The sequence below is a fragment of the Prinia subflava genome, chromosome 31 (genome assembly GCF_021018805.1).
Source record: "Prinia subflava isolate CZ2003 ecotype Zambia chromosome 31, Cam_Psub_1.2, whole genome shotgun sequence".
Taxonomy (NCBI): Eukaryota; Metazoa; Chordata; class Aves; order Passeriformes; family Cisticolidae; genus Prinia; species Prinia subflava.
This window is the reverse complement of record NC_086277.1, coordinates 1,442,414-1,459,375: the sequence shown is the minus strand read 5'-3', so window position 1 is coordinate 1,459,375 and position 16,962 is coordinate 1,442,414. Positions and strand designations below refer to the sequence as shown.

The 16,962-nt window shown below is 49.2% G+C and overlaps 1 protein-coding gene across 2 annotated transcripts in view; it reads left to right on the top strand.

The window, feature by feature from the left end:
* The window catches only part of ASH1L (ASH1 like histone lysine methyltransferase), a 69,468-nt gene extending 53,432 nt beyond the window's left edge, over positions 1–16,036 (top strand). For both annotated transcript variants that reach the window (XM_063420327.1, XM_063420326.1), the window contains exons 20-28: positions 2,307–2,555; positions 3,639–3,725; positions 4,376–4,466; positions 9,761–9,899; positions 10,870–11,042; positions 12,189–12,355; positions 13,202–13,242; positions 13,838–14,139; positions 15,640–16,036. In XM_063420327.1, the coding sequence (XP_063276397.1) occupies positions 2,307–2,555; positions 3,639–3,725; positions 4,376–4,466; positions 9,761–9,899; positions 10,870–11,042; positions 12,189–12,355; positions 13,202–13,242; positions 13,838–14,139; positions 15,640–15,731 (1,341 nt within the window). In that variant the 3' untranslated portion in view covers positions 15,732–16,036. The remainder of the gene's footprint in view (positions 1–2,306; positions 2,556–3,638; positions 3,726–4,375; positions 4,467–9,760; positions 9,900–10,869; positions 11,043–12,188; positions 12,356–13,201; positions 13,243–13,837; positions 14,140–15,639) is intronic.
* The last annotated feature ends 926 nt before the right edge of the window (positions 16,037–16,962 follow it).

Sequence of the window (16,962 nt, the reverse complement as noted above, 5' to 3'; positions counted from 1 at the left end):
CTCCCCACCCTCACAGGGAACAATTTCTCACATATATCCATATATATAAATTTCTCCTTTTTCAGTCTGAACCATTCCCCCTTGTCCTGTCACTCCAGTTCCTGATGAACAGTTCCTCTCCAGCTTCCCTGGAGCCCCTGCAGATCCTGAAAGGGCCTCTGAGGTCTCCGCAAAATCTTCTCCAGGCTGAACATTCCCAGCCCTCCCAGTCTGGCTCCATAGGGGAGGGGGCTCCAGTCCCTTCAGCAACTTCATGGCTTCCTCTGGACTTGCTCCAGCAGTTCCATGTCCTTCTTACATTGGGGAAGGGAGAATCCTTTTCCTTGATGTGCTGGCCGTGTTCCTTTGGATGCAGCCCAGGACACGAGTGGTTTCTGGGCTGTGAACACACATAACCAGGGCACGTTGAGTTTTTGGTGTCCCATCACCCCAAATCCTCCTCCCAGGGCTGCTCTCAGTTCCTGCCCTGCCCGTGTCACATCCATGGACCTGCTGGCAGAGCCAGGAGATGGAGAGGTGCCCTGTCACCATGAGACTCTCCTCGTTTTCTGAGCGTTCATACTAAAGTACAAGTGTGCACCTTTTCACCCTCATTCATACAAGGAGATCATATTTATAAATATTAGCAGTGTTTTCACATTCCTATCCTTGGAGAGGAATGACTGTGTGACAGTCCCTGTGACCAATGTGGTGAGAGGTGGGAATGCCCCTCTCCAACCCATGGTCACCTGTATAAAAGTATAGAATAGAAAGTAATAAAGCAGGGGATTCTCCCTGCTGCTTCTGCTCTCCCAAATTCATGCTCTGTGTGTCATTTCGAGCGAGGCTCACAGTGACATCTGCTCCTACTTCAGTATGAACGCACAGAAAACCAGGAGAATCCCATGGTGACAGTGCCCCCCAGGCCTGGGGCTGCAGCTGCAGGGACACCCCTTGTCACTGTGAGCCTCGAAAGACACAGAGCCGGAGTTTGGGGAGATCAGAGCAGCAGAGAGAATCCTCCAACTTTGTTTATTACTTCCTATTATATCCTTCTAGCAAGGTGACCATGGGTTGGAGAGTGGCATTCCCACCTCTCAAGCACATTGGTCAAACTCGTTCAACCTCCCCTTCTCTTGGAGAAGGAATTCATAACAATGGCAATATTTACAAAATTCAAAATTCAAAACAATGGCAAAATTTACAAAAATCTCCTGTTTACATGAACCAGTATGAGAAGGTGCAAAACCTTCTACTTAATATGAAACAAACTGGGAATCCCTATTTCAGCAAACTAGGAAATCTCATGGTAACAGTGGACAAAGCCCCCTGTCCTCTCCCAGAGCAGCAGATCCATCCTGGCTCATCCCTAAATTAAACATTTCCCTCTCCATGCCCCGGGGTGCTGATGTGTCACTGTGAGACACAGAAAGACACACTGGAGCTGGAGTTTGGGTATCTCAGAGCAGCAGGGGAGAAATCCCCAGCTTTGTTTATTACTTCCTATTTTATACTTTTAGCAAGGTGACCATGGATTGGAGAGTGGCCATTCCCACCTCTCACCACATTGGTCACAGGGACTGTCACACAGTCATTCCTCTCCAAGGATAAGAATGTGAAAACACTGCTAATATTTATAAATATGATCTCCTTGTATGAATGAGGGTGAAAAGGTGCACACTTGTACTTTAGTATGAACGCTCAGAAAATGAGGAGAGTCTCATGGTGACAGGGCACCTCTCCATGTCCCTCCTGGCTCTGCCAGCAGGTCCATGGATGTGACACAGGATTCTCACCTCTCACCACATTGGTCACAGGGACTGTCACACAGTCATTCCTCTCCAAAGATAAGAATGTGAAAACACTGCTAATATTTATAAATATGATCTTGTATGAACGAGGGTGAGAAGGTGCACACTTCTACTTTAGTAGAAGTAGAACGTATAGTTTAGTAGAAGTAGTAGTATGAACGCTCAGAAAACGAGGAGAGTCTCATGGTGACAGGGCACCTCTCCATGTCCCTCCTGGCTCTGCCAGCAGGTCCATGGATGTGACACGGGATTCCCACCTCTCGCCACGTTGGTCAAAGGGACTGTCACACAGTCTTGTCTGTCTCAGCAAGGATGTGAGAACAATGGCAATGTTTATAGAACACAGCTGGTGTTTACATGAAAGGAAGGTGCAAACCTTTACTTTAATATGAAAGCTCAGCAACGAGTAAAATCTCATGGTGACAACCCCTCCCAGACCTGCACAGACAGGAGCTAAACAGGCCAGAATTTTGAAATAAAGCCCTTTTTGAGGTGGGTTTTTTTTGATTTTTACAGAAATACTACGGCAGGAAGTCCCCGACGGGGCGGGACGTGTGCCGGCTGCGCAAGGCGTACTACAGCGCGCGGCACGAGGCGGCGGCGCAGATCGACGAGATCGTGGGCGAGACGGCCAGCGAGGCCGACAGCAGCGAGACCTCGGTGTGTGACAAGGACAACGGGCACGAGAAGGACGAGGACGTCATCCGCTGCATCTGCGGCCTCTACAAGGACGAGGGGCTCATGATCCAGTGTGAGAAGTGCATGGTGAGGCTCAGGATGTTCCCTGAGGTTCTCCTCGGGGTTGTTGTTCCCTGAGGTGTGGAGGGGTTTCGAGCTTTTCTTGCCCGAAAGGTCCAGAGCCAGAGGAGACAAACAGAGTCAACTCCAAGGTTGTTCATTCTTTCATTATCTCTCAGTTCTTCCCCAGCTCTGCAGGGCTGAGCAGAACATGCAGCAGACTGGGGCAGATCAGAGGGTCCCGGGCTTTTTTGTCCGGTCTCCCTGACCCAACCACCATCCACAACGTTCTTTTTATTTACAAAATCTTACCAACACTTACTGCCTGTGTTAACATGTCATTTCTACTCTAACCCAATCCTTGTGATCCAACTCAGCAGAAAATGGGGGACGAGAACAAGAGCAAGGAGGACAGGATCACTCCCCAATTCCTCCATCTTGCCTCTTCAAACCCATGTACTAAAAATCCTAAATTCTACATTCACACTCTGTGATAAACTAGCTCATTTCGAATTCTCTCAGCTTGTGATTCTCCATACACTGTGGGCATTCACTGCCATGGCAGGGATCAGAGGCAGTGTCCTCCTGGGCTCTGTGTGAGGCTGCCTGAGCCCCCTGGACAGATCCCAGACCCCCTGTCCGGTCTCCAAACCCTCCAGGGTGGCCAGAGGGATGTCCTGGACTCCAGAGGGATGTCCTGGACTCCAGAGGGATGTCCTGGACTCCTCCTCTCCTCCACAGCAAGTGGAGCTTTTCAACAGCAGTTCCCCTGTGCTTGTTAGCATTAATTAATTCTTCAGGCTTTTATTCCTCCCCACATTTTTCTGTCTTTTCACAGAGAAAATGGAACTTGCGTTGAGCAGAGGAGCTGAAACTGCCCCAGCTCCTGCCCTTGGGAGAGAGAAATGAATTTAAAATTTTGGGTTTTTACACTTCCTGTTGCATGGAGATCCACTCTGTCTGCTGATGTGGTGTGAAACAGTTCACAGAAAATCTTGAATTCCTATGTGAACCTTATTTTCTTGCTTTCCTTAATATTTGTTGAGGAAATGCAGTTTGCAGCCATCATCTGTGCCAGGGCTTCCTGACTGGCTGTGTGTGTTTTTCCAGGTGTGGCAGCACTGTGACTGCATGGGTGTGAATTCGGACGTTGAGCACTACCTGTGTGAGCAGTGTGAACCTCGGGCTGTGAACAGGGTAAAGCAAAACTCCCCTTACTATTGCTCTTAAAAACTACAGCAGCTCCTTAGGTTTTGTTGTTTTGTTTTGGGGTTGTGGGTGGGGTTTTTTTTGTTTTGTTTTGTTTTGGGTTTTTTTGGGGGGGGTTTTTTTTGGGGGGGGGGGGGGTTGGGTTTTTTGGTTTTTTTTGTTTGTTGGTTTTTTTTTTTTTTTCGGTTTTTTTGGTTTTTTTGGTTTTTGTTTTTTGTGGGTTTTTTGGTGTGGTTTTTTTTGTTTGTGTGGGTTTTTTTGGTGGTTTTTTTGGGTTTTTTTGGGGGGGTTTAGTTTGTTTTGGGTTTTGGGGGGTTTTGTGTGTGTGTGTGTGTGTTTTGGTTTGGTTTGTTTTTTGGTGGTTTTTTTGGTGTTTGCTTTGGTTTGGTTTGTTGTTTTTGTGGGTTTTCTGGTTGGTTTTTTGTTGGTTTTTTTGGGGGGGTTTTTTGGTTGTTTGTTCGTTTTTTTGTGCATTTGTATTTAGAATTTGTATCCTTTGGGATTGATGAAGCTTCCTTGCTTCAGATTCACTTCCACGAGGGGTCATTTTTTCTCTGTGTATTTCCAAAAAGGTGACAGCCCAATTTTGGACTGCTCATGGTGAGCAGCTCAGAATTCCCTTTCCTTTTTCCCTGCAGGAGGTTCCCATGATCCCCCGTCCCCACTATGCCCAGCCTGGCTGTGTTTATTACATCTGCCTGCTGAGGGATGATCTGCTGCTCCGCCAAGGTACGTGCTGGGGTTTCCAGCACTGTGCACGGGTCTCTGGCATTACCCTGGCAAAAATACTTTCATTTTTCTCAACTGGAAGCTGCTCTCTCTGTCGTGCTGGGAGTGGGACACAGTCAGAGTTCTCACAGGCTGTTGATGAAGAAATGTTAATTAGCACAGCCAGGGCTGTCCTGGCCAGGGGAGGATAATGCTGAGCCAACTGCTGGGAGTTAACATTTAGAAGTAAAGGCCAAGAAGGGTGTTAGACCTGCAGTATTTTAATGTAGAATGGTCATTAAAACACCCAGCTCATTGCTTATGTGTTCCCTATAGCTTATCTCTCCTGGACTGTGCTCTGAATTCCTGATCTCTCCAAGGCAGCTGCCACAGCCACAATTCAGCTCACTGATTATTATTTTTTAATTTCATCCTACAGATACACACAAGGTTAGAAAGAACCCTTTATCATTTTTAGGAAGCTGCTCTTGAATGAGTGAAACCAGTTGATAAGTTTGCTAGAGGGGAATAGGAGAGCCTTAAGTAAAATGAGGAATTAAAAAAGGTCAAAGAACAGAATATTCTTTATCCCATCTGCAAGATTTTGGAATTTGTATTAAATCCTGATTGTTTGGTGTTGCTCTGCATTGTCTGTTCTGTCCAGAGTTCAGCCTTTGGGTTTCTCATCTCTTTTTTTTTGCTGGAGAGTAAGGCTGTATCAGAACTTGCTTTTACACTCTCTGTTGAAATGGATGATGTTTTATCTGGGCCTTGTGGCATCTTCCAGGTGTTCAGAGCATTAAGATCATTTCTGTCACAAAGATTTTACTTGTGTGCCTCTGATCCCATCTTGGTGACCTTAATTAGAGCAATGCCCTTTAAAGAGAGAAATGTCCCTCTGTGGCTGAGCTGTGTGTGCCATCAGCAGGGGACAAAGGGGACCAAACTGCAGCTGTTGGGCACAAAATGCCTCTGCAAAATTCCACCACGTGCTGGAACAGAGCACAGCTCCAGCAGGAGAAGGGGAAATCCATGGGCTTGTTTTTGTCTTGATTTTCCACCCAGAGTCCTAAGGCAGGACCTTCACTGTGCTGTGGGTGTATCAGGCAGCTTGGACAGTGGAGAAACAGCTTTTTACTCCCTCTGGTGTCTAAAAGGCCTCGTAATTCCACATTCTGAGGCAGAAGTGTGGCCTGCAGCCCTTCACTCTGTGTTTGTGGTTTACATTTTCCTGGGGAAAGGATTTTGGGGAGAGGCTGCTGTTGTCACAAAGCCTGGAAGTGCATTGAGCCCAGGAGAAGCTGCACCCTGAGCACCAGTTCCAAGCTTGAGAGCTGATTTTGGAGGAAAAAGACTGAAAATCAGCTGTGTGAGTGGTCCAAACCCCTCTGATTCAGAGGGATCTCAGGGAGGGTGGTTTCAGAACTTGTTTCTTAATTTCTTGGCAACTCTCCTGGAAGTTGTTGAGTGTTACACCACAGACAAGCTTCCTTTGCAAAAATTCCCTAATACCTAAACCCAGGAGATGATGCAAATAAAACAGGTCTGATCCATCACATCCTGTGGAATGAACATGGAGTTTTACCTTGGATAGGAATTGATAAACAGGGGTCAGGATGGATCCTGGAAAATCCACATAGCCAGAAATTGTAACATATCATCATCCCTGATGCACCAGCAACAGCTGCTGTGGTTTTTCCTTGGAAACTTCCTTTTTGAGGCAGAGAGGCATCTGGAACATCTGTATAAACTGGAATTGAGATTAAGTTTCCTGATCTTTAGAGCAAGAGAGCATCTGTCTGCATCTCCTTCTGACTTCTCCTTTTTCAGTCAGGCACAATAATGCTGGGGTTGCCTTCTTCTCATGGGAAGGGTGGGGAAGAAGAGTTGAAAAAAGATCATTTAAAATTAGGTGGTTTAGAATCGAATGGTTTTATTTACATTCTGCTTGGGGCCAATAGCTCCTCTCAGTATATTCTTTGTTTTCTAAGAGTTTTAAGGAACCCACCTCCCCAATTTCTTTAAAAGTTACCATTAAAGTTGTAAAGGGAGGCAGTTATAATCCCATTTTTAGCTCAGGTGGGAAGAAGACACCGAGGTTCTTTGCACCAAGTGCTGTGGTCAGAATGCTGGAGGGAAGGGGTGGATCCAGAGGGACCTGGACAGGCTGGAGAGGTGGGACCAGGGGATCAGGGATGGCAGCAAAGCCAAGGTCAAAGTCCTGGACCTGGCTCAGCTGCAGGATGGGTGGGGAAATGGCTGGGAGCAGCCCTGGGAGGAGGATTTGGGGTGATGGGACATGAAAAACTCAATGTCACAGAAAAGAACCACACGAGGACACGCAGGAAAAGGGGCGAGTTTATTTACAAAACTCAATTTTATCCATTTCCTATGGGGCCTGTGGATTGGAGGATGGAATTCCACCTCTCAATCCACATTAGTCAAGCCAACTGTCAATCAACTTTCTCTTCCCACCTAGAAATATGTAAACAATGAAAGAGTTACCAAAACATGGCCATTATTTATAGTAGAAAGCGTGATAAAGTAAAATTTCTGACTCCAATATGAAGAACATTACAGAAGGCTTAGAAAAGTCTTCAAAACCAGGGTGACAACTCAGTGTGCCCTGGGTGTGTTGACAGCCCAGAAACCACTCGTGTCCTGGGCTGCATCCAAAGAATGTGGGCAGCAGGACAAGGAAAAGGATTCTCCCTTTGTGTAAGAAGGACATGGAAAAGTTGGAGCAAATCCAGAGGAAGCCCTGAAGTTGCTGAAGGGGACTGGAACCCCCTCCCCTATGGAGCCAAACTGGGAGGACTGGGAATGTTCAGCCTGGAGAAGAACTTTATGTGGAGGCCCTTTCAGGATCTGCAGGGGCTCCAGGGAAGCTGGAGAGGGATTGTTCATCAAGAACTGGAGTGACAGGACAAGGGAGAAATGGCTTCAAAGTGACAGATTAAGTTTAGATTGGATATATGGGAGAAATTTCTGCATGTGAGGAATCCTTAGGAGCATCTTTTAAACCTAGACACGATTGATAAATGAGATTACATTAATGAAAATAGAATTACTTGTGCTTCACTTGAATCCTGAATCTGGTTATAGCAGAAGTGGGGTGTTGATGACCCTGGGGCCACATTGTCCTCAGTGGTTCCCTGGCATGTTTTTCCCAAGCTGTGAAACCTGCTAATTAATAACAGCAATATCTGTGGAAGGCAAACAGCCAGAACTACACATGTGGTAAAACAGGGGAAAAAATAGGGAAAAAAACCCAGGAGTCATTGTAATTTAACATGAAAAAAATGTTCTACCTGAGTCAAAAAAGCAAAGAGAGTATCAAAAATTGTTATGCATAAAATAGCAGAGGGTTTGTGCCTTTCTGTGACCTCCTGGGGTGTCTGTGGTGCCTGCCCTGTGCTGCTCTGACATCCCATTGCACACAGGATCTCACTCCCTGGAAAAACAAGGATAACAAGGATGATCCCATCTGGATCATCTTTTCTGTGGGCAGACTCTGCCCAGGTGATTTGGAGGGTGAATGATGAAGGTCAGTGAAATGTGGCTCAGGAAGGTGCAACAGTGCAGAAATTGGGGAGCAGACAGAAATTAGGGAGCAAACAGAAATTGGGGAGCAAACAGAAATTGGGGAGCAAACAGAAATTAGCTGGCAACAGTTAAACTCTAGGAAAGATTTTTTTTACAAAAGCACAACTAGACTGTGGCAAGCCTTGCCACAGGAGGGTGGAGAGGTCAGAGTATAAATGGTTCCAAAAAAGATTAGGCAAATTCTTGGAGGAAGGATTAATCTCTAAAGCTGCAGCCTTTGGCTCTGAAAGTCCATAAACAGCAGGAAGGCAGCTGGGCAGGGACAGCACAGGGAGGTTTTTCCTTGCTCTGCCTGTTCTGTGCTTTCTCCTCCTGAGCAGCTGCTGCTGCCCCTTTCTCCAGAACATTCTGCTGGTCTTACCCAGGGAGGTTTTATGGCTTGGGACCTCCCAGATTTTGGTCATTTTTAGGTAAATAACAGAAGAAATGGAATCTCTTTGCAGCCATGGAAGTGCTTAAGGCCAGGGGAGATGGAGCTCTGAGCAGCTTGGTCTAGATATCCCTGCCCATGGCAGGGGTGTGATCCTTTCCAACCCAGGTTATTCTGGGATTTCACAGGTCAGAGCAGAGAAATTAAGGTGTAAATTCAGTTATGGGACAAAATTAATAAATTTAAGTTTAGGGGTTGCCCTTGGGAAATACTTTTATTGCCAGCAGTCCAGTTTGTTCAGTCCTTTTTGCAGTCTCTTTACCTTTCCTGAGCTCTGCATCTCATTGGAATTCTGCTGGAATAACCAAAGGCTTGGGGCTTCTCAGGACAGGATTTATTTTCTTAATAGTAATCTTCTCTCTAAGTATCTTCTCCCTCAAGGATTTATTCTTTACACATCGCAGCCATCACTAATTCCCACACCTTTTCCTAATCATGACTGACATTTTTACATATCCTGTGGTCTGTCATGGTTTTGATTCCTTACAGATTGGTGTTTTCAGTCTGGCATGGAAAGTTAGGGATTTTTTTTGTAAAGCTGCAGTGAAAAACACCTGACTGTTCCTGGCAGGTTCTGCAGCGGGTTTGTGTCATTCCTTACGACTTCAATGTGAGACCACATCTTGAGTGCTGTGTCCAGTTTGTCCCCTCAGTTTAGGAAGGACATTGAGTGCTGTGTCCAGTTTGTCCCCTCAGTTTAGGAAGGACATTGAGTGCTGTGTCCAGCTGTGTCCCCTCAGTTTAGGAAGGACATTGAGATGCTTGAGCGTGTCCAGAGGAGGGCAACGAGGCTGGTGAGGGAACACAAACCCTGTGAGGAACGTTTGAAGGAGCTGGGGTTGTTCAGCCTGGAGAAGAGGAGGCTCAGAGGTGACCTTATTGCTCTCTACACCTTCCTGAAGGGAGGTTGGGGACAGGTGGGGTCGGTCTCCTCCACTGACAGAACAAGGGGACACAGTCTCAAGCTGCGTCAGGGAAGGTACAGGTTGGATATTAGAAAAAATTTTCACTGAAAGAATAATAAAGCACTGGAATTGTCTTCCCAGAGAGGTGGTGGAGTCACCATCTCTGGATGTGTTTAAAAAAAGACTGCACATGGCACTTAGTGCTATAGTCTAGCTGAGGTGTTCAGGCATAGGTTGGACTTGATGATCTTAGAGGTCTCTTCCAACCTCATTATTCTGTGATTCTGTGATTCTGTAATGAGCGTTCCCTCAGGTTGTGGGGGCTGGGCTCAGGCCAGGCTCCTGACAGGTGTGTCCTTTGTGGCCCTGGACAGGTGACTGCGTGTACCTGATGCGGGACAGCCGCAGGACCCCCGACGGGCACCCGGTGCGGCAGTCGTACCGCCTGCTGTCCCACATCAACCGCGACAAGCTCGACATCTTCCGCATCGAGAAGCTCTGGAAGAACGACAAGTACGTGCAGGGACAGCCCTCCAGGCTGGGGAATCCCACTGGGCTGCCAGGGCACGGGAGATCTGTGGAGAGCTCATCTTAAAAATGCAGGGATGAGCAAGGTGCAGGTGCAGAATTCCCGACTGCTCCACAACTGCACAGTGGGAACAGATGAGGTTGGAGGTTTAAGCAAAGGGTCAGAGATAGAAATTGATGGATTTCCTGAAATATCCCCCCCTACTGCCCCCAAAGTTTCTCTGCTAGCTCAGATCCTAGAAGGCTTTGGAGGAATATTTCAGGGACAGGGCAAAGGATTCCAAAAGAGGCTCTGAGCCCCAGATGTAGTTCAAGATTTATTCAAGATTTATTCAAGTTTATTCCAGGTGGTTTCCAGAGGGGAAAGAAAGGAGTGTGGAAGAACAGGGCCTTATTTAGGCTTCTGCTGAGGAGAGATAATTGGGACACAGCCAGTAGGGTCAGAAAGGGGAGGAAGGGTTAAACTGCGTGGTTACAGGCTCTGGGGGTCTCTGAGGGGGCAGAAACCATTCCCCAGGGAAATGCAGCAATTTCCTCAGTGTTGGAACAGGCTGTGGGTGCAGTGACAGCCGTGAGGCCGTGCCCTGCTGTGCCCTGGCCAGTCAGGGTCTGCTGTGCCCTGGAAACCACGCTGGGAGTGTTTGCCCTCCCTGCAGGCAGGAAGTGGAGTGTGGAACACTCGTGTGACTCTGCTGTTCATCAGTGCACAGGGTGCCCACAGAAGCTGTCCCTGCATCCCTGGCAGTGCCCAAGGCCAGGCTGGACACGGCTTGGAGCAGCCTGGAATGTGGAAAGTGTCCCTGCCCATGGCAAGGTGGCACTGGGTCAGCTTTAAGGTCCCTTCCAGCCCAAACCACTGCCTGATTCTGTGTGAGGGAACTCCAAAGGAAGCAGGGGCCGTGGAGGGAGCTGTGTCATGAGCTGATTTGTGTTTGTGTCCCCTTTGCACCCTCAGAGAGGAGCGCTTCGCCTTTGGCCACCACTATTTCCGTCCACACGAAACTCATCACTCCCCGTCCCGCAAGTTCTACCACAACGAGCTCTTCCGGGTGCCCCTGTACGAGATCATCCCCTTGGAGGCCGTGGTGGGCACGTGCTGCGTGCTGGACCTCTACACCTACTGCAAAGGTGGGAATTCAACACCTTTGGGCAGTGGGCTGTGCTGGTTTAACCCCCGCTGAAAGCTCAGCACTGCCCAGCTGCTCACTCCCCTTGGGATGGGGAGGGAACTGGAAAGGGTTAAAACTCAGGGGTTGGGATAAATAGAGTTTTGTGGTTGAAATAAATTAAAATATTGTAATAATAATGATAGGAGTAGTAGTAATGGAAAGGGAGGTTACCGAAAGAGAGAGAGGTGTCCGGAATCTGAAGGAGCTGGAAGGAAGATGGAGAGGGGCTCTTAATCATGGAGTGACAGGACAAGAGGGAATGGCTTCAACATGAAAAAGAGGAAATTTAAGTCGGATACACAGAGGAAATTGTTCCCTGTGAGGGTGGGGAGGCCCTGGCACAGGGTGCCCACAGAAGCTGTGGCTGTCCCTGCATCCCTGGAAGTGTCCAAGGCAGGCTGGACAGGGCTTGGAGCACCCTGGAATGGTGGAAAGTGTCCCTGCCCATGGCAGGGTGGCACTGGGTGAGCTTTAAGGTCCCTTCCAGCCCAAACCACTGCCTGATTCTGTGAATAAACCCCAGGAAGCACAAGTGGTGCCCAGTGCAGTCACTCCCCACCCAATGCCCAGCCCATCCCCAGCACCCTCAGGGGATCCCGGGGATGTCCTGTGGCCAGTTGGGCTCAGCTGTCCTGGCCCTGCTGGCAGAGCAGGGCACCCTGGGGTGCTCTGGGCTGAGGGTGGGCACTGCTGGGCACCAACCAAGCAGCAGAATCCTCACCCTGATCCAGCCACAGCTGAAGCAGCCACTGGGATAAATCCCCTCAGTTCTGAAGCAAGGACGTGCACTGGAGTAGTTCTGCTGCCCAAAGGCCATGGGGGATGTCTGTGTGTTTCAGAGCTGAGGACACACAGTGCCTTTGCCCTGGGACAGGGATTCCTGTTTGAGGAGGGACAGCAGTGAGCAGGGAAGAGAAAATTCTATCAGTTGCTAATTGTCTGTGAAAGTTTAGGAAGTGTTTGATTAGAGTGTGCAGGTTCTCAGAGTGACCCATGAGTGAGAGATCAAACAGGGACACTGTGACAGCCCCTCCTCACTCACCCCGTGATAAAGCCCATATTTCCCCCTCAGTCCATGACTGTTTTTGCCTGGTTCTGGTGGCAGGGAGGCCGAAGGGTGTGAAGGAGCAGGACGTTTACATCTGTGATTACCGCCTGGATAAATCTGCTCACCTCTTCTACAAGATCCACCGCAACCGCTACCCCGTGTGCACCAAGCCCTACGCCTTCGACCACTTCCCCAAGAAGCTCACGCCCAAGAGGGATTTCTCAGTAAGTGGGTTTGTTCTCAGCTTCCTGACCTGTTTTTAGGAGGCTGGATGGAGATCTGGAAAGCCCCTGGCTGTTGATAAATGAAGCTTGGTCAGCCAGAGGAGCTGATCCTTTAGGTGGAGGTCGGGCTCTGCTCCCGAGGAACGAGGGACAGGACAAGAAGAAATGCCTAAAGCTGTGCCAGAGGAGGCTCTGGAGGACATCAGGAGGAATTTCCTCATAGAAAGAGTGCTCAGGGCTTGGCAGGGGCTGCCCAGGAGTGCCCATCCCTGGAGGTGCCCAAGGAAGGGCTGGAGGTGACACTCAGAGCTCTGGGCTGGGGCTGGGAGGGCTGTTCCAACCTGAATCACTCCATGATTCTGTGAGCATGCACAGCCTGGGGGAAAAGCTCACTGCAGAGCAAGCTTGGAAAGAAAACTGGGTGGAACAGAACCTGCAGCTGAGAGGCAAAGAGGTGCTCAAGGGATGGTGATGGGTCAGAGAGGGTCTCAGAGCAGCAGAAGTGGCAGATCTGCAAACCTTCTGCAAATGAGCTCTGTTCTTCCTGGAGCAGAGCTTTTTGTAGTGGATTTGGAAAAGGTTCCAGACTTGTGCTGTGCAGAAAGCAAAGGTGATTTTTATCACGATGGTCTGTGGCTTGAAATGTATTTAGGTGTGAAGAATCAGGCAAATCTGGCTCTAATTTATATTATTACATGATTGTGCCTCCTCCTGTGAAGTCTCTTTGAGGTACACCAGCATTTCCAGAGTGCCCTGCATTGGCACTTTCAGAGTATTGATAGACCAGCACTTCCTTCCACTGCCAATTTGGTTTGGTATTGATCATAATCTTTATTGTTATTGCAGCCTCATTATGTGCCAGACAACTACAAGAGAAATGGAGGCAGGTGAGTCTCCCCTCCCAGGTGGCTGGGAAGAGATGAAATAATTCTGTTTGTTTGTTGTGCCTGCTCTGCTCCTGCCCCTTTCCCTTGGGTGCTGTGGAAATAGGAAGTTTAAATTATTTAAAGCTCTCTAAACTTTCAGAGAGATAAAAGGGAACAAGTGAGGAGGGATAGGCAGCCTTAATAATGTATATCAGGAAAAGAAAGGAGCCGTTTGAAGGTCAGAGCTGAGTGAGGAGATGCCCAAATCAGGAGGCTCCAGGGTTCCCAAATGGAGGAACCCAAATCCTGGACCTGCTGCCTGTGTCTGTGGGGCAGTCAGAGCCCAGATCTGGTACAGACTGCAAGAACATCCCACTAAGGGCTGGGCCAAACTGCTTTTGGAGGTAAAACCTTTTGCAACTGAACATAAAAAGCCATTTGCTTTTCAAAGCTGCATTTGGTGTGGTGCAGATAAAGCTATGAGTGCAGGGATTGAGGGAAGAAATTGAGCTCCAGAGAGCCCCTGGGTGAGTCCTGGACTTGCTGGGAATTGTCCCTTCAGGTGAATGTCTGAAAAACTTGTTTAAACTTGTTTAATTCCCTCTCCTCCTGCAAGGTCATCCTGGAAATCCGATCGCTCGAAGCCACAGATCAAAGACCTAAACCAAGAGGAGGATTCCCTGCCGCTGATGGAGGAGGTGCTGGGGGCCCCTGAGCAGGCTCCAGGGGAGCTGCCCAGCCCCGAGGAGCCCGACAAGGAGCCCGTGCCCAGCGAGGGCAGCGACGCCGACAAGAAGGGGGACGAGAGCCCCGCGGACACGAGGCCGCTCTGCAGCCCCGAGGAGCGGCGGCACCTCCAGAGGGAGAGGCTGAACCAGATCCTGCTCAACCTCCTGGAGAAAATCCCAGGGAAAAACGGTGAGAGTTGCACTGTGCCTCTGCTTTGCTGAGCTGTGTTGATAAAATTAATGTTTTTTGTCTGAATTTCTTGCTAGCGGGTGTTTGTTTGTTGTGTCTGCTCTCCTGCCCCTTTCCCTTGGGTGCTGTGGAAATAGGAAGTTTAAATTATTTAAAGCTCTCTAAACTTTCAGAGGGAACAAGTGAGGAGGGATAGGCAACCTTAATAATGTACATCAGGAAAAGAAAGGAGCTCTTGGAAGGTCAGAAAAAAGCAGCTGAGTGAGGAGATGCCCAAAACAGGAGGCAAAGAAAAATCAGTTTTCTTTGCAGCTTTGTAACAGAAATCCACTAAATCCAAATGAAATTTCTCATAACTTTGACACTGTTTTGTGTAATATTTTTAATAACCACAAAAACTTTCCATGAACTAATTGCCCCACCCATCATTCCATATCTACAATGGAGAAACTTAACAGACAGGCCAGGAGGGACTGAAGGGAATTTGGAAAATCTCTTTTGAGCTTTCCTTGGGTTCTGAGTACCTGCTGTAGGCGTTGTCTGAGCTGTGGGATAAGGGGACAGGGGTGAAGTGTGTCCCTGCTTTTAAATTAAAGCTTGGGGTGAGCCCTGCCCAGCCTCTTCCAAATCCTGGCAATGCCAGACAGCCACGGGCTGATGCTTCATTTGGGTTGGGAGGAGCTTTGGAGGTTCTCTGGTCCAGCCATGGCTCAGAGCTTGGGTCCAGGGATGTTTTGGATTTCCTGGAGGGGGGAACATCCTTGAAAGAACCAGGAGTAAGGAAACAGGAATTTTGCATTCAGGGAACGATGGGGGGTGACACTCAGTGCCCTGCTCTGGGTGACAAGGTGGGGACGGGTCACAGGTCACACTCGGTGATCCTGGAGGTCTTTCCCAACCTCAGGAACTCTGTGCTGACTGAACCCCCCTGTTCCCCCAACCTCAGGAGATCTGTGCTGACTGAACCCCCCTGTTCCCCCAAGCTCAGGAGATCTGTGCTGACTGAACCCCCCCTGTTCCCCCAAGCTCAGGAACTCTGTGCTGACTGAACCCCCCCTGTTCCCCCAAGCTCAGGAACTCTGTGCTGACTGAACCCCCCCGTTCCCCCAAGCTCAGGAACTCTGTGCTGACTGAACCCCCCTGTTCCCCCAACCTCAGGAACTCTGTGCTGACTGAAACCCCCTGTTCCCCCAACCTCAGGAATTCTGTGCTGACTGAACCCCCCTGTTCCCCCAAGCTCAGGAGATCTGTGCTGACTGAAACCCCCTGTTCCCCCAACCTCAGGAACTCTGTGCTGACTGAACCCCCCTGTTCCCCCAAGCTCAGGAACTCTGTGCTGACTGAACCCCCCCTGTTCCCCCAAGCTCAGGAACTCTGTGCTGACTGAACCCCCCTGTTCCCCCAAGCTCAGGAACTCTGTGCTGACTGAACCCCCCTGTTCCCCCAAGCTCAGGAACTCTGTGCTGACTGAACCCCCCTGTTCCCCGTGCTCTGTTGCAGCCATCGATGTCACCTACCTGCTGGAGGAGGGCTCGGGCCGAAAGCTGCGGCGCCGCACTCTGAGCATCCCCGAGAGCACCTTCAGGAAGTGACCCAGGAGGGGCAGCCGAGCTCTGGGGTCTGGCACTGGGGCTGGGGGCCCGAGCCCAGCCCGGGGAAGGAGGGCAGCAGCAAAAACAAAACTACAAACAGCACGTGGGGGCCGGGCCGGCGCGGCGCCCGCCCTGCTCTGCAGTGCTCTTGGTGTGTGTGTTGGTGGGCGTGCCTTGTATTGATGTTAGGTACTGAGGAAACCTCGTGGTTATTGTCCAGGATGGTCAAATTTAATTTATTTTTGCTTGATATTCCCACTCAGAGGAGAAAAAAAAAAAAAGAAAAAACATTTAAAAAAAAATAATAATAATGGGGAGGGCAGAGGAAAAGGACTGAGTTACTCTGAGGAGGATGTTCCCCACGGTCACTGCTAAACGCTCCAGGGAAGGGAATCCAGGAATCCAGAGGGGAGAAAAGGCCCAGTGGCTCGAAAGGAAAAGCTGCCCTGAAGCCGCGGCCTCTGATTTGCACAAGAAGAGAGAAAAGTCCGGACCAGCGTGGGAGTCCCTGTGGTCTGTGCCAAGGAGAAGCTTCCAGAAGCCCTCGGAGCGCTGGCATGAGGCACTTGCTGTGCGGGGGGAGGGGGCAGGGTGTGAGGTTTTTTTTCCACTTTTTTTCTGCAGAGAAATTTTATAAAAGCGAACTCAGCTCCTGACGCCACCATTGCTGTTGGTTTTTTTGATAAGCTGTGGTTCTCGTGTGTCTCGTGTGTTGTGCAAATAAAAAAAACCTGTTAAAAGAAAAAAGGAAAAAAAAAAGACAACAACAAGAAGAAAAAAAAACCCCAAAAAAACCCCAACAAACCGAACCCCACGGACCCTTTCACTCCGTGCCCGTCAGGCAGTATCCGAGCGAGTGTTTGTCGTGAGCTGTAGAATTTATCAACTGCTAACACTACCCTCGTGTGCTGGTGGACAGCCCAGCGTCCCGGCAGCGCGGCCCGCCGGCCCCGCCCCCATCGCGATTATCGCGACAGCCCCGGGGCCGGGCGGCCCCCGCTGCCCCCGGAGCGTGGCTTTGCTTTCCTGTCTCAGACGTACACAATGCATATCCAGTCCTGTTTTAGGTGTTCTTCTAAGAAATCCGGTTTTTAAATGTGCCAAGTTGTATATATCTGCTGCGTGGATGTAAAGCAATACCGTAGTTACATGTTCCTTTTTATGGACCAAGCTCGTCCTAATGTACATTCTTGTTATTATTATAATTATTTTACTCTTAGTGGAACATGAC